Source organism: Zonotrichia albicollis, chromosome 17 (genome assembly GCF_047830755.1).
Source record: "Zonotrichia albicollis isolate bZonAlb1 chromosome 17, bZonAlb1.hap1, whole genome shotgun sequence".
In the NCBI taxonomy this organism is placed as follows: Eukaryota; Metazoa; Chordata; class Aves; order Passeriformes; family Passerellidae; genus Zonotrichia; species Zonotrichia albicollis.
In genome coordinates, this window is record NC_133835.1 from 758,732 (window position 1) to 782,184 (window position 23,453).

General features: G+C 49.3%; 1 protein-coding gene across 1 annotated transcript in view; it reads left to right on the forward strand.

Annotated features, from left to right (window-relative positions):
• Positions 1 to 23,453, forward strand: part of LOC102071142 (rho GTPase-activating protein 39) — a 52,792-nt gene that overhangs the window by 16,895 nt on the left and 12,444 nt on the right. The window contains exons 2-5 of the mRNA XM_074553408.1: positions 7,733 to 8,131; positions 17,468 to 18,770; positions 21,281 to 21,827; positions 23,052 to 23,141. Coding sequence (XP_074409509.1) covers positions 7,733 to 8,131; positions 17,468 to 18,770; positions 21,281 to 21,827; positions 23,052 to 23,141 — 2,339 coding nt within the window. The remainder of the gene's footprint in view (positions 1 to 7,732; positions 8,132 to 17,467; positions 18,771 to 21,280; positions 21,828 to 23,051; positions 23,142 to 23,453) is intronic.

Consider the following 23,453-nt stretch of genomic DNA (forward strand, 5'->3'; position numbering starts at 1 on the left):
TTTCCATTATATATTTATTTTTCTTGCTTGTTGGTTTAGAAAAAGCTTATGAACTTTGTGACTGAGGTTTTCGGCCATTTACTTACTATCTCTTCTTCCTCGCCAGAGGAAATTGGTGTGCTTTGGGCTGGAGAAAATGATGACACTGCTGTGGCTCCTCTGCACAGAGTCCTGTTGGGATAAGCTTCCTGATGGCATCTCACAGGGCAGGAGAGATTTGTTTGTTTGCAGGCGGTTATTCCTTTGACTTGCTGCCAACACTCTCCTGTTCTTTCCTTTGATTTGAAACCAAATTCCTCTGCTAGCCTGGTATTTTAATGGTTAACTTGAGTCACACATAACAGGCTCGGACAGCTAATACTTTCAAGAGCTTCACTGCATCTGTTCTCTCGTGATTTTTTTCAACGGAATTGGCAGAGACAGCTGCAGCTGGAGAGATTTGCTGAAGAATGAATAACCCTAAAGAAGTTATGATGAAACACTTATATTTGTTTTGTACTTTTAGCCCCCAGTGTTTTGTGGACTCTGCTGTCTGAGGAATGACTTGGTCCCTTGCTGTCCATGACTATGTTGTGCATAAGTTTTCAAGGGACCCTGTTTTTCAGCTCATAAATGACTGTTAGCCTTTTAAATGAACAGAGACAGAGGGCCATTATTTTGCTAATGTCCCACTTCTAGGAACTTAGCTGCCTCAGATATGTAGCTTTGCTGAGTGGTGCTTGAAAGCATTATGCTCTGTGATCTGGCTGTTTGTCGGGCATCCTCTGTTGGCACCTTGGGTGACACTCTCCAGTTGGCCATGGCCTGGCAGTGCAGGTTCTCCACCCTATAATTACAGTCTCAGTCTGCTGTTCCTGACCACTGCCAACTCATGTTCTGCCTTTAGAAAAGCTACGGTTGTCATGTTTTTTTGATGGTCTGGTGGAATTGTTTTAGATCAGAGGTGGGTGTCTTGAGAGGTCCTTAAGTCTCCAGCCCTGCATGCTCTCACTATGGTGGCCACTTGATCCTGAGGACCTGGCTGATGGGTTTCCCTTTGCTGGTTCTGGAAGTATCTTTTCTGTTCCTGTCTTCCTCCTCTTCACCCTCTGACACTGTTCAGAAATCTGTGTAAATGTTTTATTGTCCTTACTCAGTGTTCCTGTCTGCAGCAAAAAGCTATCCCTGTGCGTCATGCAAATGAGCCTTGGGAGCTGGCTATTTACTTTGGTCTGTTCTGGCTGCTATGGGCTCTCTCTTCCCTTCAGTGAAGATGACACAAGAATGGTTGTTCTTTTGCCCTCCTGTATGGGGAAACTATGCTGCACTGCAGTGTGTTTATGTCTGTGCAGTGCCTGGTGTCACTGAGCCCAGGATGATTCGTGTACAGAAGTGAGGAAGATCAGTCGCTGTTGAGTCCTGCTCCTTCCGCAGTGTACAGGTTGTGGGTTGCTCCCAAGGTACTGGAGCAATTGCTGGGTTTATGTGGTAATGGGGCTTTACTAAAGCAACTTCTGATTGGAGAGCCTCCTATTCCCAGACTGCTTTCTTTGGCATCAACTCTCTGAGGCAGCAGCTGCTGTGCTGGGCCCCTGGATGCACGGGCTTCGTGGCAATGCTGGGAGGAATCCCTGATATCAGTAGTGGTGACATAGGAGGCGGTGAAGAGTAAATCTCAGTCCTGAAGCAGCTGGACAGCAAGCTAGATAAATCAAGACCTTTGTCAGTAATTATAGGATGACAGGGCAATGACTGCTGCTGTGTCCTTGAAATAGCAGGGATATATCATTGACATGACGTTGCTTGCTTTGGCCCAGGGAGAGCACTTGGTGTATGCTGCTTCTCCAGGGCCCTGGGCTCTTGCCCTACCTCATTTTGGCAGGTACAACTTCTTCACCTCGTTCCTGTAGTTTAAGAAGAGCATGATGCTCTTCAGCCAGGGTGCAGCTTTATTGGCACTGGGAAATGTCATCCTGCTTCAAGTCCAGTTTACTTCTGTTCAACAGCTGCCAAGAGGTATTGGGGTCTTACAGATCTGTGGAGCTGTGTTCAGCTTTCTAGTCACTGACCAGGGTTTCAATCAGCAGGTAGTGCTAAGAGGTGCTGGGGCCCATTGAGAAGGTGGGAGATTAAGGGGTTCCATCTCCATCCTTTCCTTTTGTTTGTATGGATCCTCCTTAAAAAAACACAAACAGCCCAGACCTGATTTTAGAGTTTCTTTCATGCTGGGAGGCTCTTAGCTGCTTTGAGTACCATTGTGGGCAGATCCTGTATGTTTTTGGTGGTGTCTGCATATGCTCTCAGAAGAGAGTGAAGCTCAAGTCTGCTTCAGTTGGTATCATGTGTCTTAGATTGTGTGTCCCAAGAAGATGTGGAGAAAGTAGATCTATTACCTTGGGTACCTGCCTGCAGAGATTTACACTCCTGGAAGGATGTGGCTAGTGCATCTGGTGGTGACCTTGCATGAGTCCTGCTGCCCCCTTTGGTGGGATCCTGTACAGGTGGGATGACCATGGCAATACTCATCGAGCCATGCTTGCAGTATGCCTGCATGAATCCTCCCTGAAACTAGGGGCAACACCAGGGGAGCAATGGGAAGTCATCAGGCTGCCTCCTTGGGACTGAGCCCCACATGCTGCCATGGGGGAGCACCAGGGGTGAAAGGTAAGCAGTACACATCTCAGCTGTGGTCATCATTTTTGCTGTACTGGCAGGTTGTCCTGTAATGCCTTTACCTAAGCAAATATTTCCTCTCTAGGATATTGATAAAATCAAAGTTTTCTCATTTAAATCCTGTCTGTTGGGGACAAAGTCTAGTTATGAGCATGTTGAGATGGGATGCAGTCACTGTCAGGTGCTGTGGTGCTAATATTGGTCCCAGTCTAGTGACAGACCTGGCCACGTGTCCTGGGACTGATGCAGCCTAAGGCTGTGCAGGTTGGAGGCCAGCACCAAGCTGTGCCATGTCTCAGCTCCCTGCCAGGGTGCCTTGTTTCCCTTGGGGAGGGACCGTCCTGCTTCCCCCCACAGCCACCTGCCTTCCAGCAGCTGTGGTTTGGATGCAGCTGTGGATGCACACAGTACATTTTGGAAGGAGAAGAGATGAAGACTGCCGGGTTCTTTTTATCTTCTGCAATTTGTTCTTAAATATTTAGCCCCTTAAAAGGAATAATAACTCTGCTGAAGTTTTCATTGAGCTTAGAAGGTGCTACTTCATCTGGAGGAAACCAGAGCTTTGGGGAGGCTGTTTAAGTACTGGAGTTTTGGGCTTGTGCTGTGACCTGCAGAATGAAAACTCTAGCCATAAGGCAGAAGAGACCCAAGGTATGCTATCACAGCAGCTTGAGAGCTGGACAGGGTGTCAAGGCAGGTCCCATAGCCCAAGGAAGCTAGCTCACTTCTCTGCAGTGGCCTGGGGCTCAAGCTCCACAAATGATTTTGCTCCTCACCATGTGGAACCCAGGGGCTGGGTGTGACAGATAGGCAGGAGAGGCTGCCTGCCAGATATGTGTCCCTGGCCAGCCTGTGGATGATTGCAAAGAGTAGAGAGAAGCACCTGGAAACTTCTTTATGCTGAATGTTTTTTGACATGTCTTTTGCCTTCTGCTGAGACTTCAGTGGCCACAGCTCATCTCTAGCCATAACACAGGCCAAGGTGTTCACCCTCAATGACAATTTGGGGACAGAGAGAAGTGAGAGACCCTTGGCCTCCAGGGAAGCAGCAGATAGCTTTCTGGTGAAGACCTGTGCCTGGTCTGCATCACCAGGATTTTTTTAACAGGAGTGGATTTTACTGCTCCTCCTGCCCTCAGGTGCAGTTTCCTTTAGTGTTGGTCTGCTGGTCACCAGGCAGTGCCCTGGTGCCTGTGTCTCCAGTATGGAGACACTATGGACACTATGACCACCTCCTGCTCAGAGTGTCCGTCCAGCAAGTGCTTTGTGTTTTGTCTCAAGGCCATGAAAACAGGGATGTTTTCTGTCCCTTGGTCTTCCCTCTGTTGCAGAATTGCCCATCCTGTGATGGAGGCACTGAAGGTGGGGATGAGCAGCAGTTCAAGCCCTTCTGTCTTCCCCTCCCCTTGGGGTGCTCTCTGTGTGGCCCCAGGGAGTGATTTCAGGACCCAAATAATTCCAAACCTCTTGGACAACACTTGGCACAGAGTGGATGATGGAGAAACATGAAGTTTGGTGTGGGAGTGCCTGTGCTGCCCTCCCTCCTCCCTGGTGACATACAGAGCTCTAAGATGCCTGTGCATCCTTTTCACGCAAGGTTCAGGTACTGGTCTTGGGCTGTTGGGCCTTATGCCTTTGAGACTGTTCTGGACTTTATTTTAAGCTGATTATCATTGGGGCATGGCTTGTCATGGTGTCTGTCCTTCCTTATGCCCATCCTCTCTCCTTTTGCAGAGACCCCCAAGAAATCTCACTTGTGTCCCTAAAGTCCTTTTTACTTACTTCTTTCTCTCTGAGACAGGATCTTGAGGGAATTTGCTGATAATTTTGGTGTTGCCCCAACCTTCTTCCTTGGACTGAGCTACCCCTTTGCTGTCTGTTCTGTTCTGGATTTGGGATGAATCAAGAGGCTATAATTTTTGTTAGAAGGAGGCATGGGTATTCAAAAGAAGTTATAGAGTGTGTGTGAATAAAGCCTGAATTGTCTCATTCAGCTGAAGGAGGATTACCATAAGGAGCTGACGCTGGAGACCTTCTGGAGGCTCTCTGCAGCTCGAGGATAGAGATTAGTTTTACAGCTTGTCCTGGCTTTGATATGCAAATCTGAGTGAATCGGAGCCACCTGGAGGTTGCACTTGGTTTCTCAGCGTCTGTACTAAGTGAACTTTTCTGAGGCCTGTTGTGCTGAAGGTGAAGGGGCGAGCGCGATTGTCTTAAAAAAAAAATTCTGTGGTGATATTTGAGTTCTTGAACACAGCCTGTGCTGTTTTTCAGTCAGCTAGGAGCCTAGACCCACAGAGAAGCAGCAAATTCAGCAGCAGTTGGAGCCTCTGGGCTGGTACCCTCTCCCCATTCCTGAACTGGCTTGCCATGGTCTGCTTCAGGGGCCTCCTTTTAGAGGACTCAAGATGGTGAACATGGCATCATTCTCTGTATGACTGGATCTGCTCCTTTTCATGAGTTGTTTGTCCTGTGTGCCATTAGCAGCAAATGAAAGAGGATTTGAACTCGTCTCTGTGGGGCTGATAATTTCAGATGCCCATCACCCCAGTTGATTGCCACAGCAGGTTGCGCTGCACGCACTTCCCTGCCTTTGGCTAGTTTCACACCATGGCCAGTCTCTGGGAATTATATTTCACTCTGTGTGTGATGGCCTAACTGTATTCCACCTCCTCAAGGAGGACCTGTTAACAAGGTTTAGTTTTAGTTAGCACTTAGTTTTGGCATAGGCATATCCTCAGCTAGATGGTCTCTGATGATGGCAACAACATCTTGTCTTGGGACTGGCTTTGAGTATGCTGCAGGCCTCCATTGAGGACATTAGTCTTGAAAAATCCCACTTGGTATGGAGCCATGTTTGGCCAGGAAGGACTTAGTATTGCCCCAACTCTCTGCAGGGCTCATCCCAAAGAAGGGAGGTGGGGGAAGGAGGTGGAATCTTGGCTTGAAGTGCAGAAATCCAAAAATTACAGAGCATGGAAGTGAAATGGGAGGGAGACCAAGTCATAAGAGGTGTCCTTGTAGCCATGCAGAAGCGTTTGTTGGCAGCCTGGTGGGAAGCTCCCTGAGGCAGTCCTTGGTGTTTTTGGGGACAGTGAGTTACAGGAGCTGAGATGAAGTGAAACCATTGCCGTGATCCTGCTGGTGCGAGCAGGCGCTGCAGTGCTCATGAGCGTGGGCACCCACTCTGTGTTTGCTGCATCCCCCAGCACTTGGAGCTGAAAGGACAGAGAAAATAATTATTTAAACCATCCCCAGGAAACTTCTTTAACCTTGTGAAGTGGAATATGAATTAATTTTGGTTTTTGTGTGTTTGAGTTACAGCCCTATCTCTGCAATCCTGGGTTTATCGCATCTTTCCAGAATTCTTGATGTTATGTTTGAGGCTTGTGTGGCAGCCTGGGGCTGGCCCTGCTTCAGGAATGTACTCTTTGCCTTTCCTCAATTTTGAGGACTGGCCTGCTTTTTCTGGGTGCATGCCAGACTGCTCAGCATTGATTGTTGTCAATCAAACCCACAGTTTTCCTAGCAGGGAGGTGCAGTGGGCAACTAAACCCTCACCTCGACTTGCCTGGTGATAGGAGACATGCGGACCTTCCTCAGAAAGCCAGGGCTGGGCACAGGAACCTGGGCTGCCATTTCAGGCACAGCAGTGCTGCCACCATCACTCCTGACCCTTCTGAGGATGTGCAGGCTGGCAGCTGAGGGTGTGAGAGGGATACAGTGGGATCTCCCATCTCCCGCTTCTGCTATGGGAATGGCTTCTGCTATCATACCCTTGCTGAAGAGTGGTGGTTGTGTCAGAGTGAACCCCTGGCAGAAACAGGTTTCAAGAGGGGTCTTGGACCTGTCCTTTTCATATGGCTTTTATTAATGGCAAAAGTAGCTTCAGTTAAGGCCCTCCTTCCTGCAGCCTCCACCAGCATTGGGATGGAGGCCAGGCTTTGGGGTGTGGGAGCAGGAGGGGCTCATGTTGTTTTTCAGCATGCTGAGCATACAACTTGGTTCAGGATCACTTTAGGTAGCATCTCTCCTTTGCTGAGGGAAACCTTGCTGGGTTTGCACTCCCTCCATTTACCTGGGCTACCCAAAATGGTTTGGGCTACTGCACTGGGGAGGCATTGGCTTTGCTGAACTCCTCAGGCTGGCTCTTTAGGGTTGGTGTGTCAGTGGTATGGTTGATATGCCATGTATGATGGCTGTGCAGCCCAACCCCTCTGCGTGAAAACCACTGTGCTGATCTGCCTGAAAAGCAGTGGTTCAGCACTACCTGCTTTGCTCTCACTGTCTGGGCCAGTATGGGTGCTGATAAAGGGCCCTGCAGCTCAAGGGGTTCTTTAGGGCTGCAAAGAGTTATGCATCAGCAGCAGGGCCTGTCCTTTGGGTCACCTTACACCCTGCTGAAGGCTCTGTCCCATCAGCCAAGGGGTAGGGGGAAGAGCCTGCAATGGAGATGGTCTCATCCACCAGTCATTCCCCACATATATCTTTTGGACATATAAGTGTGGGCTTCGAGCCAGGTCCATGGGACCCAGAGGTCCCTTCCAGCCCCACAGCATGTGGAGCCTGCAGGCAGGCACTTGCATGGAGCAGGTTGCCCACATTGCAGGGAGCCAGGGCTTTGGTCTCCCCAGGTGGAATGTGCAGCTCTCAAAAGGAGCAGATCCTGTTCTGCAGATACACCCTGCTCCTGAAAGTCAAGTCCCCTACCCTTCTGCATCTTGCACCCTGCATCTCCCAGGCACTGGCACTCCTGTGACTGGGCCAGCCCTTGATGTGAGTCATCCCAGCATCAACAGACTGTGCCTGCCAGCCCTGTGGGTTAGTCCTGGGCTAGTGAGTGGGAAGTGAGTGGGCCACGTTGACGGGACTGACCTCCCCTTCTCTTTTGTAGCAGCCTCATCTCAAATCCTTGTCCTGGCCTCTCCTAAGATCGTTAGATTGCTGAATAGCCCCAAGCAATGCTTTGATCTGCAAGCAGGCTGCCTGGCCCAGTGGCAGTAGGTTTGTAGGACTCTTCAGACAACCTGTTTGCTTTGGGCCTCTGGTCCGGACTAATATGGCTCTTGTGTCCCTGCAGCTCGGACTGGGTGGAGATCATCGAGCCCCGTTCCCAGGAGCGGATGTACGTGAACTTGACCACCGGGGAGTGCAGCTGGGAGCCCCCTCCCAACCTGAAGGTGCGCCAGTCAGACCAGAAGCAGTGGTGGGAGCTCTTTGACCAGAACAACAACCGCTTCTACTACTACAATGCCATCACGCGGCAGACAGTGTGGCACCGGCCCCAGGGCTGTGACATTGTGCCCTTGGCACAGCTCCAGGCCATGAAGGGCAGCTCCCAGCCTGACTGCTGTGGCCTGGAGCACCGAGGCAGCACTGGCAGCGGTGGCAGAAGCACCCCCATCCAAATGGCCGTCTTGCAGGAGATGGAGAAGGGCAAGAGGAACAGTGTGGCAGAGAAGAGGAAAGATCCTGCCAGGTATGGGGAGAGCTTCAGCCTTCTCTGTTTGTATCTATGGGGTGAATTTAGCTGCCAGGCCAGCCCTGTTAGGCAGGTTGGTAACTGTGCTTCCCAGGAGGGTGCTGTGCTGCCCCAGGAAGGTGCAACAGTGGGGCAAAGTACTGCCAGACCCCCAGTCACTACCATGTGTCCTCCTCTTCTTGGGGCACAGCTGTCTGCTGCCACCACTACCTGAATGTCCCCAGCTTGGGCCAGGCCATCTTTGTGTGAGTCACCATAAAAATACATGTCAAAAGGTAATCTTTGCTCTGGGTGCTATAACAGACGGAGAGGGGACAGGCAGGAGTGTCATGTAGTGATGAAAACGCTCTCAAAACCTTGCAACAGGGTGGGTTGGGATGGCATAGCTCCTGTGCAGGGGGTTAGGCTGCTGTGGGGTGCGGGTGAGCCCATCTGGTCTGACTCCTTCCTTTCCTCCTTGCTCAGTTGCTGATGTCTTGTAACTTCAGCCAGGGCAGGAGGTGGGGCTGCAGGGACAGAGCTCATGGGCACAGTTGTGTGGTCTCATCAAACCTGAAATAAAAGACCAATAACAAGATGCTATTTTTATGTTTGACTAAGAGATTTTTTATTGTGTTGAAACTATTATTTCAGCTTCAGTTGCACAAAAGTATCCCTTCCCCAATCTCTGTTGGGTTGGCCCCTCTGCCTGGGATACTGTGTGGGGGCTGCTCTGCCTCCCTTCTACTCTGTCTGGGCATCATCCTGCCCTGGAGGATGTGGTACTGGCAGCTGGGGAGGCTGTGCAGCAAGCAAAGTTGGGTCATACTGAGAACTGACCTGAGAGCTAGAGCCGCTCTTGGGTAAGCCTGACTGTCCTGCCATATATGCTGGGATGCCTTGTTCTGGTTCTGGGTAGTGCAGCAAGTGCTAGCACCTTGGTTTTTGGATCAAGGCTGCCTCTCTGCGTGCCTGGTGCAGGCAAGGATAGAAAAAAAATCCCAAGTTAATGAAAACCACAGAGGATGGCAGTTCGGGAAAGTATATGCACCTGAAGTGAGGTTGCTTATCACGTCTGCTGCTCCCTGTATTCAGTGCAGATCTTAATGGCTGCAAGACACTGGTGATGCACATAAAGTGCACCAGAAGGAACCCAATACTTTACTGGTGATTATGATGCTCCCTGTGCTTCCTGCCTCAGAAGCAGCACCCCTGAGCTGCATATCCATCCAGAGAATGGTCCCTGCCCTGCCAGGAGAAATCCAGTAAATGTCTTAAGCTGTACCTAAGTAGTTCCCAGTTCTCTGAGGTCAACCCCAGTGACTTGGGAGGGGGTCACACAGTTGAGCTACTGGCACATGGGATTTGACATGAGACAGGTGACTTTCCTTCTTTGTCCATTTACAGTCTGGCACTCCACGGCAGCCAGGATGGGCACCATCAAAACTGCATTACATGTTTCCAGATAAATGAGTGTAAGAGCCCTGATAGGGCCCTGTGAAGCTCACAAGATACTGTGAGCTTCACAGAGTCCAAAGTATTCATGACTGTGCCAGTTTTAACACCAGCTGGAATTAAACTCCAAATAAACCACTCCTCTTCCCCTCACTGTTTCCAGTAAGAGAGAGACAAAAGCAGAGATTACGGGTTGAATTAACAATTTGCTGAAAGCATAAAGCGGTGGAATAAGACACACACAATAACAACAGCAATGTTAATAGCAATAGTATACAAAAAGAGGAGGTGTTATGCCCACAAAAAGTTTTTCACTATTGGGAACAAAACCAAGATGGCAGATGCTCCTTGTAAGCTGCATCTGCATGGTTTTCCTGGACAAAGGCAATGTGGTGGCCATTCATGTGCTGCCTGTGTGGCCGCTGGGAACAAAGGCAAGATGTGGGAGAACTTCTGTGACTAATGTTTGCTACTTCCAGCCAGAATCCACAAAAGCCAGTAACATATCCCCTGAAAGCTGGATCGTCTGAGTAGGGTCCTGCAGCTGTCCACACAGGGAACTGTGCCACCATTTCAACCACCCCACCTCACTAGAGGTCAGCCCTGCAGGTCACTGCTGCTTTTTTGTCATACTGCTCAAACGCACTCCTTTGGGCTCAGTTTGGCAGGGCTCCTTTCTGCTTGGCTTGATGGGCTCAGTGGGATTGGGGTCACTCCCATTGCTGGACTGTTCCCTTCCAGCTGCCTCCTCCTCGCCAGTGCTGTTGGTTCAGAGCTGCAATCAGTTTGCATTTTCACCGCTGTCCCTTTCAACGCCCTGTTCCAAAGTTGTGTACTGAGAAAGCAGGAGGGGAGCAAAGGGACTGGGTCCTGCAGGGGCCGGTCCCTTTGATCCCTTGATACTGACAGTCCCTCCTCTGGAGAGAGAGGCAAAATGCCATGCTTCAGACGGGGTACCTAGCTTTCCCTGCTGAAACTGTGTGTGGTTCAGGAGGGAAAATGTTATTCTATACCATGATGTGCATGGTATAGAGTAACAGCAGTGCTAAGCTCTGGGCTTGTCTGCAGACAGGATGCTGACTCAGTCTCTCAGGAGGGAACATGGCCTCCTCTGCCTTTGTGTACTGGAAGTTGCTGTGCCTCAAGGGAAAAGTGATGCCAGTTTTGACCCATTCCTCAGTTCTTCAGCCCTCTCAGTAGAAAAGACCCTTCTACAGGGTCCCCTCCTATAGAAGAAAGGGGAGTGATGCAATGTGGGCAGGAGTTTGCTGTACCTTTCCTTATCTCCCAGGGCAGCATCACCCACCATCACTGTTGCTTCTCCTGCAAGGAGGGAAGGTGGGAAGGCATTCTCCATTGTTCCATCCCTATGTAGCAATCTTGGGGCACCTTGAGCCTGCAATGAATTAAAGGGCAAGTGCTGAGAAAAGCATGAGTAGCAGCTTGCATGGGAGCTAACAGGCTACTTGGATATGCAAGGCTCTTTCAGATTGCAAGGCTCATACCAGTAAGCTGACGTCTGCGAAATGTGCTTTCTTGGAAGCAGAAGATTGGGCATTGTTTCCTTGCACATCTATCATGTGTTTTCTCTTCTGTGTGAGCAAGGGTTGTATAACTGGTTCTAATGCAGAGTTTGATTTCCCTAGTTGAACCTGACACCCAAGGAGAGATTTCTTGCCTTTTGCTAGCTTGTAAAATGGGGAGCAAAGAGCTGAGCCAGAAGCAAATGTTCTCAGGTGGGATCTAATGCCATTCCTGGGATGTCTGGTATACTAACAGCATGAGCACACTAAAGTTTTCAGCTCTGTTGTCTGTGTTGTTCTTCAAAGACAACCTCAAGCGTGTCCTCTTCTGCTCAGGAGAAATGCAGCTGCATAAACAGAGGGTGAACACACTGAGTGCTGTTGGTAGTATTTGACTTCTTTATAGTTACTTGCACCCAAGACAGTTCCACTTTTGTCTCTTAATGCCAGTGCAAAAGTAGTGGTTTTCTTTCCTTCATGTTTGTCATTCTGTGATAGATGGAGAGGCCAGCAGAGACCAGCGTAGTCCCCAAGAGAAGTCTCCTGCAAGCCCATCCAAGAAAGATCTGGGGGAAGGGATTTCATTCTGGTTTTAGTTATACTTTGTGGTCGAAGTTTTTTCTTTTAGTAAACTGGTTTTTACCACTTTTCGTCTCTTGTGCCTTATATCAGCACCGCTGAATTTGTTGTGCCCCCTGCCACATCTCAGTGCTGTGAAACCCTCAGCAGCCTCGAGAAGAAGAAAGAAGCTCTCCAAACCTGTTTTCTCTGTCTCTATGCACATGCCACCCCTCCCTCAGTGCCCCACAGCTTGCTGCTGCTCTTCCAACTCTTGCAGTGGCTTGGAGCAACCTTCTCTAGACATCAGCCTTTGGCCTCCCCAAGCAGTACAGGAGGGTAGACCTCCTAGGGAAATGGCAGCTTCTTGCAGCAGGGTAAGGCACTGGAGCCATTGACCATCTCTGGAGCCTTCTGGGGAAGCTCCTCTGCCCATGCTCTTGCTCCCATGTTGTCTTTCTGTGCTCTCTGGGGCTGCCCAGCCCAGTGCTGGCTCTGTTTCTCCCTTGCTGGACGAGGACAGCAAACAGCACTTGCCTCACAGCTCCAGACTCATCCTGAGCTCTTACAATCCCCTTAGGAAGCAAACTGGACTCTCTTCAGGGTAAATGATGGCCAAATTATCCTTTCACACACTGGAAAGCTCTGCAAAGGATGGATATACTCCCTTGGTCTCACAGTCCAGCCTGGGGTTGAATGCAGCATTTTGGAAGTGTGCTCTGAGCCACTGCAGCCACGCTGAGCTTTGCCGGAACTCCAAGGTAATGGGTGAAAAAGGCTTGGTGGAGTGCCAAGGCCTGAAGAAGGCAGTCTTTCTGGGAGCCTGTATGCTGGTCTGCAGCATTTCAGCACACTGCAGGTGAGGACTGTGAGCAGGCTCTGCTGTTCCCAGCCCTGCTATCCATGCAGTACCAGCCCCTTTACTCCTCTTCCCCTGTTTCTCGTAAGGTCAGCACTCTGAAACTGGAGTTTCAGAGTGCTGTTTCTGAGGTTCTCTTTGCAATAACAGGCTATCTTAAAATCCTCTGTAAGAAAGCCACCTTCTCTAGGAACATTCTCTCCCCCAGAAGAGGAAGGTGAGGTTCCTTTCTCCATGGGCAGTAGATTGTGCTGCCTATCCCTTCCTCACCCACCGTTCCCACAGCTCAGCATCCTTGACTGGGAAGGAGCAAGGGCTTGGTGTTACAGTGCCAGGAATATGTGCTGGAAGAGCAGTGAGAGGGAATGTGTGATTAGGTGGCTGTAAGAGTACCTCTGCCTCTTCCAGCTCTGGTTTGTTTCATCATGGGCTCATGGATCTCAAGGCACAGCATAAGTAATGCAACTGTTAAGTTTTCATAAGAAAGAAAGACCATCAGAATCCCTAATACAGGCTTGTTTCCTGCTTGTGCAGTTGGCCTTGGGGTAGGATATACAAACACAACGTTCTTTGCACAACTCTGCTGAGTTTTAGGTTTGGGCAGGTTGTATCCCTGCCTCCAGTGTGGGAATTAGGGGCAGAGCAGCAGTGCTGCTGGAAAACAAACATCCCTGTTCACTCACCTTTGTCACAGCACCAGGAAAACAGCTAGTAGAAAGAGCAGAGCTAAGGTGCAAGGCCTTTTTTATCCAGGCTTCTAGGAAGGAGGAAAACAAACATTGAAGATCTGGAGCCTGGGAAAAGCTACTAGATATGCTGTTGGAGCTAGGTGCAGGCTGGGAAAATCAGTGCCAAGTTGAGGCCATTATATTGGAGCTACTTGAAAGCATTCCTCACAGGAACAGTCCCAGGGTATTCATCAGTCTCTGCTGCTAGTGGCTGAAGAGCTCGGCTGAGAGGCTGCATTGGGACGTTTCACCACTGGCTTTGCTTTTTGTCATGGCTTTCACAAGGACAAGACTGAAGCTTCATGCTGGGAGTCAAGAAGTCCCTGTTCTCTTCTGCTTGGTCTTCCCAGCAGCCTGGAGATGGGGTTGAAGGAAGCTCTATCCAGATGTGGCCCCAAGAAATCATTCATGGCTGTGGAAATGGCCTTTTCAAGACAACTTTGTCTTTTCTGTGGTGGTGCTTCTTTCCTCTCATCTCTGGCAGCCAGGGAGGCTGCAAATGGCATGATGTGTCCATGATGAGACTGATGGGCGAGGTGTACACATTTAGAAGTTTCCCTTCACCATCACATTCCTGGGTGGGGGAGCATGGTGGCATTTGATGACATGGGAGTAGCACAGCTACAGTTTCCCCTGACCTCTGCAGGGCATCTAGGTGCTTTGCCTCCTACCAGTGTCCATGGTAGCCTAGCTGTGGCAATCCCACATGTTTCTGCTTTTCCTCAAAAAGAAGCAGTGTCAGTGGGTGGCTCTGCCAGCTCCAGGGAGGTGCAGCAGTCCGGAGCAGGCTGGCTCCCAGTGTGCGCCTGGACCTAGGCCTGAAGGAAGGGAGCATGGGCTGCATGTTGGAACAGGGACTACAAGTGCCAAAATCCTGCTGCAGGGAGGCAGAGCCACTTCTTCAATGCCTTGCTGTGGCTGTCTAATTTGTGTTACTGACCTGCCATCTGGGCTCAGGGTGGGTGCAGAGAGAGTCCTGTACCAGTGCAGAGCTCCTGCCGCTCTCCATCATGTCCCACCCATGTGGCCAAGTCTGTGCTAAAGGCCCAGCGCATCTTCAGTCCTGGGCAGGCCCAAGGTGAGGGATGTCCCTGATGAAGGGACTCTGGGCAGTGAGGAGCTGTTGTGCTTTGGAGTGCCTTTTGCCCTCTGGCTTGCTGGGGCTCACAGGTAGGTAGCTTGCCTCTGCAGGAGGCTAAGAGCTATCATTTTTTTCAGATCAAATCCCTCATCACTCATCTGAGGACTGAAATCTGGGCTGTGCTCTTTATCACAGATGGAGGGGCAGAGGTTTTTGCTAGTTGAGGTCCCACAGGGCCCTAAAAGTTATAATGCCATGCTGGAGCAGGAACCCATCTCTGATGGGCAGGTTGGTGATGTTCTGCAGATGCCCAGGCCCACACCTGAGCAGTGACCGACAGGGATGTTCCCAGTGCTGCTCTGTGGGTGTGAATTGGGACCGATGGGGCAGGAGGTGGTGCCAGTGCCTGCTGTATGGACAGGGAGGGGCTCCTTCCTGTGTCTCAGAGCTGAGTAAGGAAGTGGCAGAGCTTCAGGCTGAGTTCCTGGTCATGTGATTTTCTGGTGCCAGACAGTAGCAGTGTGTGATGAGCCCGGATGGAGGGCACAAGTCTGGCCATGCTGTATCTGGCTGAGGTGGGTCTGCCAGGCCTTGGCTGAGTTTATGGTTCAGCTGTGCACACCTAGCTGGGCCTGCAGTGCTGCATGTCAGGGAGAGGAGAAACTTCAGGAGGTAGCTTGTGGTATGTGGGCGTCCAGCACCTTTCCACAGAGCACAGGGTTATTTTCCAGGCCTGCCATAACTAGAGGTCTTGTAAGGCAGTGGGACACATCTGCAGCTTTGGGCTATCCTTCTGCAACCCAACAACTGGATAATGCTGGTCCAGATGCAATGATGGCTGCTGTAGGGTTGAGCTAAAATATGTCCCAGTCACGCACTTGTGGCCTGCCTGCTGAGTCAGGGGCCTGTGGATTGTTCTAGCCTTTGCCAGTTTCTCTTCTGTGCCATGAAATGAGAGACTGGCAAAGTGTCTCTCACTGATCCAGCCATGGAAGTGTCAGAAATCCTCATTTAAAAGCCTAGAAGGTGTTGCTGTTCTGGTTCTTCCTATTAGTCCGCACACTCTTTGAGAAAGAGTCTGGTCTTCAGCAAGGCTTGAGATTGAGACTGGAGCTTGAGTGGGAGATGCCTCGATGCAAGGAGCAGGCTGTGTCCCCAGGAGGAATACTTGGTGGAGCTGGGTGTCCTCCTGAATGCCACTCTCATGCTGCTGTTACCGCTGGTGGTTCCATGTGTGCGTCCTCACTTGGCACTGCTGGCGCTCAACCCCTGCATGAGGCATTGTGCCCCAGGAAGAAGCATGTGGAGGACAAGCCACTGAGGGCTAAACAGGAATGGGAGAGCAGGGGCTATGCTGGATGGTGGCTTGGGCAGATGGAGAGAAAATGTCAAATTTGTCAGTGTTCCCCTAGCTGCTCTTGGCATAGGGCTTAGGTCAGCATTGGGCTGCAGTGCTGTGAAGAGAATGAAGGTGGAGGCTCGGAGACAGGCTTTCCTCATGGCAATTGCATCACCATCTTGAAGTAGTGTCAGGAGTTCCCTTAAAATAAAATCCTTGGTGCCTCTGTGGGAGGTATATAAGAGGCCCCAGAGAAAGAGAGGCCCCAGGGTTCAAAGCAGAGGACCTTTGCTGGCCACAAGCTCCAGAGAAGGTTGACCTTTGCTCAGCCTTCTCTGGCCACACCTGGGTAGTTGCACAAGAGAGCTGCATGGACTCTGTTGCAGGAAAGGAGCCAGCCCTGCAAAGACAGAGGTGCAGCAAATGTGATCAATGTCATGAGGCCTTTGAACCCTGGCCAGGGGTCAGGCACTGTGCCCATGACAGGGCAGTGCCAGCCTCGTCTGTGCCACTCATGATGCCATTGTGTCAAGATGGGATTCATGACACATTGCCAACAGAGAGCATGTTTTGCCAAAAATATGGTAAGCAGTGGATAGGGAAGGAGCACACCACCCCTTGAGGAGGGCAGTGATAAGGAACAGATGTGAGACATTAGCTGTTGGACAGAGGATGTAGGGAAGGTGACCAGAGTGCACCAGGTGAAATAGGACACCCACAGTGATGGGGGGCAGGTGTAGGGAGAGCAGGGGGTGCGCAAATGCACTGGCAGGATAACCATGGGGGAAGGACAGGCAGAATACCCCAGGGAAGCTGTGCTGAAGGAGGTGGCTGGCACCTGGCCAGGTGAAAGTGCTCTGGAGAGCAGGAGTGGAGCAAGAGGGCTAGTGTCCACATACCTTGGGATTTGGTAGGGAAGGCACAAGAGATTCAGACATGGTGGGGACACCTCCGGACATGCAGCAGAAGTGGGTGTGTCTACCAGCACAGAGGCCATAGAGGACAGGTCAGCAATGTGGAGTGGGGAGCAAGGTCAAGGTACAAACAGAATAGCTATGAAGGTATTAGGGGAGCATCTCCTGTCTCAGATGGAACACATGCAGTACACCCTCAGGTCTTACCCAGTGATGGCTGGTAGCAGATATATGGAGGTAGGGCACAATTTAAATGGAGGTAGGGTCATATTCAAGTGGACCTTCCTGGGGACTGTGATGCCTTGGAAAACCTGGAAGCTCAGCTGGTTTAATATCCTTTCTATTCCCTTTTACTCGGAGCTCACAAACACAGACTGGCTGTGGTCACAGCCTGACAGCAGGTGGTTGTTGCTACACTGTAGAATATATCCTGGGAACTGGGGTGTTGGAGTGGGCATGTTGGGTTGTGGTGGATCCCAAGTGCCGCCACAGATCAGAGGTGATACTCCCAGCAGAGGAGGGTTTCACAGCCATGGGAGCTGAACAGGGCCTGTTGGTGTGGTCAAGGGTACCAGATCCTAGTGCATCTGGACAAGATTGGGTGGAGACGTGGCAGGTTGTATGGGAATGTAAGCTGTGAGTGGAGAATGGCCACCCCCATATGCCTCCCATAGACCTCATAGGTTTTTCTACAAATAAACGCATATCTGGAAATGTATATTAAAAAATAGCATGGTCTGGAAGGACTGTCATAGTTGGATAATCTGAAGGCAGGTACTTCAGAGTACTATTCAGGCACTTTGAGACTAACAGTTTGGTATTTGGGTAGACATAGAAGGTACTTCAGTAAATATAATTCTTAAATAATTGTGTGTATTTGTATCTTTCTTCTTTTAGGGAGACTCCTACCCACTGGCAGCCTCTGCCAGGCACGAAAGCAGCCTTGTTGGTCAAAGTGAACAGTTTGAGGCAGATGCAGAACTTTTCAAACAGTTCTCTTCAGCTGCAGGGTGCTCCAAAGCCCAACAGCCCAAAATCTCTTCCCAAACCAGCTGTATATGCTCAGCCTCAATCCACATCCCAGAGCCCTGGAGCCACAAAGCAAATGCCTACTGGAGAAACAAAGCAGTCTATGCAGATCAAAAAGACCGAGAGTGGTGGGTTTTGCCTGGTGATGATGAATGGTCCTACTTCTCAAACACCTCCAAGAAGCCGGACAGGAACCCCCCAGCCTGCATCCCCCACATATGCCTCTCCTGCACCTATATATGATGAGCCATCTTTAGAGTTGCCAATTTATGACGAGCCACCAGTAGATATGGATACTGAAAGCATTTGTGTGAGTGGGATGTCTCCACCAAGGTCACCAAGCAATAGCTTAAAAAAGCAGGTGCAACCAACCAAATTTTTGCAGCATCCCAGTATTCAACAACAGCAAGCTGCAAAGAAGCATGCAAGAAATCCCTCTTCCACTGAATACAGCCCAGCTGGCAGAGAATACATAAAACATATGGTCAATGTTGACCAATCTGCCAAACTCTCCCACTCTTCTGTTGCAACAACAGATACCTCCACTAAACTGCCTGGTCAGCTTGCTTCAAAGGACAGCTTCAAGGAGTCTTGGAGGATCTTGGAAGCCAATGTTCTCAAGAACATGGAACTCCACCACAGTCGGCAAAACAGCCTGCAGACTCAGGAGTACCCAACTGGCCATCAGGATTCTGGTTATTCAACTGGTCCTTCTCCAAGCTTGAGAAAAAGGAAAGGAAGGAGGCAAGGAGCAGGTCAAGCAAGACCTGGCTCTGTGGGCAGCAGCAGTGAGCTCACAGCTCTGAATGATAAAGTGATTGCTGAGATGCGTGCTGTGGTGGGTAGGTCAGCAGCTTGCAGGGGAAGCAAAGGCAGCCTGGATGCTGAGGGCCTGGAGAACGGAGTTCCAGCAGAGAGCAGCAAGGTCAGGTTTCAGTCTGACCGCTTGAAAAAATCCATCAGCCAGAGCTCCAGGGATGATGTTGCAGCCAGCAGTAGGTCTCTGTACAGACAGGACCTGGAGATTAGGGAATTCTTTCCCAGCAGTGTGGCTACTCCACAGGACACAATGAGGCAGAAGAGAACTTTTGAGAAAATAGATTCTTTAGAAAAGAATGTCACCAGCCAGACAAGTGTGACTTCATCAGGTGCTACACGTCATTCCTCCCAGGTACCTCCCCATCTGTGCCATATTAATTTTTTTTTTTTTTTTCATTGCTAGACTTGCTAGACTCATCATAGAGAGCCTGCTTCTGGGGGGTTTAATTCCAGGGGTATGCTGCAGGCAAGACACATCTGTTCCTGCAGAGTAGCAAACAGGTCATAAAGCTTCACATCTTTGCTCGTGGAAACCCTTTTTGAGGCCAGTGGCTTGAGAGGAAGGAGAATTGTGGGATGGGGCTCATGTCCAGCAAGGCCTCAGCACTGTGGGTAGTTCTGCTCTGCTACTTGGGTAAATGTGCTTGCCTGATCATGTTACTGTCACTCATGTCTTCCCTTATATGTACTTTCTTCACTGGAATGATCTGAGTTGGCGGGTATGGCATCAAGATTTGCATAGCCACATGACAGCAATTCCTCCTTTTCTCTCTTCTTTTTCAAATGGTTCCTCATAATGCTATTCTCCTTCCCAATTCCTGAACATGGAATAGCAGTATTTAGAAGATTGGTGTCAGTGGCTCTAGCATCTTGTTGGAAATAGCTATTTTAAAGCCCCATTAGTGTGCCTGCACAAGGGGAGTAGTTTTCTCTCTAACACAGCACTTCTGCAGGATTATTTTGCCATCTTTTTTCCTACTTGGATTCAAAGGAATGTCCTGCTTCCTGGTTTTAGTTCAGATTTAAGTTCTTTGTAGATAGTTTTATATCTCCTGAAGCTTTTTCCCTTTTTTGTCTTTGCTCACTCTGTGTTCCCATTTTGAACAAGCAGGATCTCTACATCAATTTGATAAGGCAGAGCTGACAATCATCCTCCATGCTGAAAAGTGGGTTCTTTTTTCTAGGTTTTCTTCTGTTTGCTGGTACAAAGTCTTTCATGAATAAACTTGGGAAAGCTCCTTGACTATTCCAGATTGCTCCAGCAGACCTGTGAGGTGTAACTTTTCTTTGAAAGCCAGGCTGACAGCTCTCCGCTCTATCAGATTTATCTGTGTGTGTTCTCTTTATTGCTGTTTTGGATCAATAAGTGCCTTGCTTTCATCTGAAACCTTTTGGAAAACTGATATCATGTTCCCACTTTTCAGGCACAGAGACACATCAAGTTTACATGACTTACATGTTACTATTAATAGTTCAACAACTTCATTTCATTGCCTCTTTAGACTTGGTAGGAAACTGCTCTCCAGTCTTCTGGCTGTGGTACACCTTGTTACATTGACAGGGAGAGCTGAAACTTGATTATGCACAAGAGATGGTGGGTTGGGGATAGGCTGTGAATGTCCTTTAAAGTGAAGAAAAATAATTTATATGTGGTAATATGGAGAAGCAGAAGATTAAAAGAGACGGATGTTGTGGTAGAGGCAAAAAGAGTCAATTAAAAAAAATATTCACAAAAATACTCAAGAGTTCAAGTAAAGAAGGGAGGAAGTTGCAGAAAATTTGGCAGCAGAATCACTGCCTCACCTGAAAATAACATCCAGTGGCTTGAGTGAGCAGTGATGTTTTGTGCTGGGCTTGTATGATAGAGAGGAAAATTGGGAGATAAGAAAACTCAGTATTGGAGGAGGGTGGGCAGAAGTTCTGGGACAGGCTAAGCAGAGGTGGCTGTGAATGAGATGTGAGAGAGAAGCCACAGAGAGAACAGAGGAGAGAACCCAGAGCTTCCTGAACCTCAAGATAGTATGAGGAGGTGACTCCTCAGAAGGAACATGCTGAAGGAGCAGGTAGGGTGATAGAAGGAAAACCAACTCCAGGCTGGTAAGGTGGTTTGAAGGAGACTGAGGATGTTGAGATGGCAGAGAACAGCAAATGGGGATTTTTAGTCAGTGTGTTGAGTGAATTCAGAGGGTGAGGAGGTAGAGGAGTAATTCAAGGGATAAAAAGAACAAAGTAAAAAACCAGGAGAGATTATTGTGCCCCAGGCTGGCAGTGAGGGGTGGAATGTGATGTGTGCTAATCCCATCATCTGCATGTAGAGACATGTGGGGTGTGAGATGGGAAAGGGTTGGACTGCAGAAGCCTCTGTCCTGAATTCAGGAGTTCCTCTATACTAAGAAGGAAACACTGACTTGCTCTAAACTTCTAAGAACTAATGTGTATTTTGGGGTTAACTGTAGACCACTGTCTCATCCTCCTCCTGGGCTTCTGGAGCTCCATTGAAACTGAGGAGTGCAGAGATACTTGTTTCCTTGATGTGTGCTTGGTGCCACAGAGCTGTGCTGCTGCTCTGGAAATTGGCTCAACTCCTGTCTATCCCTGTAAACTCTGCAACAGCTGGGATGCTCAGCTCTGTTGCTCCGTGTCCCAGCACTTCCCTTAGGGACAGCATTAGTGTGTTGCTGTGCCAGCCAGGCTCTTTCAGAACTACAGGTGTTATCCACCAATTCTACATGTACCAAGTCATGTTTGTACAGATTCACCACTGTGCAGTTGCTGGCAGCTTCATGTCTCACTGTGGATAATTTTCCTAGCCAGGTAAGGAGTCACCTAAGCTGCTTTTAACATGTCTGTTCTTCTTTGCAGCCTGAGACAATAGAGCTGGAGCCCAAGCAGGAGGGCAGCAGCCAGCGTGGGGGCTGTGTGGAATGCCATTTCCCTTACAGCACCCTACGGAAGCCCATCTCTCAGAGCAGCATGGCAGATTGGGCTTCCAAAAACCTGAACATGCACACACAAGGCATCTTCCGACGAAGGATCTCCATCTCCAACATGCTGTCCTGGAATGGTGGCTCCATTAAAAAGCCAATGCTCATCACTAGCAACCGGACCATCAAAAAAGAGGCATGTGAAATGTTCAAACTGGTGCAGAGCTACATGGGAGATCGTCAGACTCGCATGGACCGCAATCACGTGGCATTGGTCACGGTCACCAAGTGCTGGAGCATGCAAGGCTTGCGGGATGAGCTCTACATACAGCTGATCCGGCAGACAACAGATAACATGTGCTACCGAAGCCTGGCGTGGGGCTGGGAACTGATGGCCATCAGTCTGGCCTTTTTTTCCCCATCACCCAAATTTCAGTCTTACCTGGAAGGTTACATTTACCGCCACCTTGACAGTGATGAAAAGAGTAAGTGCCTCATGCACCTCCTCTGTATGCAGCAGCATCTCTGTGAGTTGTGCCACATAGCCAAGGTTGTCTGGGTTTTAAAAGTACAGGTAGTTTCCAGCTAGTGCTGTGGGCTCTGTTAGTGAGAGCACAGTGTACTGTCTGAGTTCACCTTTCATGGGTAGGATGAAGCTGCCACCAGCTCGTGTCTGGCAAAAAATTGCAAACCCCAGACTGTGCTTACCTCACCCGTCAGCACTGAAATGAGCTGATGTCATCCCTCCAAAGGCAGAGCTTTTCTGGGTTCTCTGATGACATAATTTTAAGATCCTTGAAGCTGGCAAAATAAAAGGATTGTTAGCATCTAAATTTTTAAGGGAGCCATTGGAGACACTGAGAACAGACCTTGCCTGTTTGGGGATCCTGAAGAACACAGGCTTTTAGTGTGAAGAGATGAAATTTATGTGTCTTTCAGAAGTTTGGGGACCAGCCCAGCTTATATTCTGCTATTACCCCAATTTTAAATTGCTATAGCATCTGATTGGAGAGGGTGGGGGGATGGGGTGTGAAGAATAGAAAAAAAGCAAAGTACCAGCCTGAAGAGTATTAACTGGTATTTATTGGCTTATTTCCACTATTTCAGCCACACGCACTGTATCTTGTCCAATCTCAGGCCAGAAACTAGGCACCTATTTTCCTCTTGATCTCTGAAGCCCCCCCAGATCTCCAGGGTAGATACTGGAGTTCTGCCCCTGCTCATGAGCATGGTGGCAGAGATCGGACCAAGGGGCAAGTGCTACACTGGCAATATTTGCCTTCTTTTTTATGATTTTAGCCTTAATGTGGGATTTCTTCACTGAACTGCCTGTTGTGCAGCACTAGTTTGTTTTATAAAGATTTTCAGCCATTGTCACTTCTGTCCAAAAACATTTCCTCCAGCTGTGCTTTGCCTAGAATGCAGGCAAAAATGAAGAGTATTCTGAGATATTGAGAAGATGGTTCTTTTGCTGGTATTTAGCAAGTTTAATTAGGTATAAACTTTTCAAGTGGAACTTTTCAGGAGAAGCTGAATGTTCTGAGCCCTCATTCAGGTTCATTGGGAGCTGGCTGTGGTGCAGGACCTTTCCCCTGACAGAGCTTCTTATTGCTGGAGTCAGGCTGGCTGCCGTATCTCAGGGCAGTTCTGTATTTTGGTATTTTAGTATATACCACATTATTAATTGAGACTCTCTTCTGAATTTTCAGTTGCCCAGCACATCAAGGAGCTTGTGGATCTGAAAAACAAGAAGATCACAAAATCCAGGAAAAAGAGAAAACAAAACACAGAGGATGAAGGTAGGGAGAGGCACAGGAAGCTGAGAGAGAGGTCTGCACTGACTTTAGGCAGGCAGCAATGCTGAGCTCTGCTGAAAATCAAACCATTTCTTTAAATACAGAGACTTGGATTTGGGAAAATTTATCTGGTGGTAGGCTGGTGTTCAAGATTAGATCAGAGCATGGATCAGCAGTGCGAGTGGCAGCTGGGCTGCATTTGGGACAGGTGAGGGCCCTTTCCGTCACAATTGTGCAAGTTGTGTGAGGGATTTTAAGTTGGATGCAGATTTGGTGCTGTAATTCCTCTGATCTGTGCATGCCACATTTCCTGGA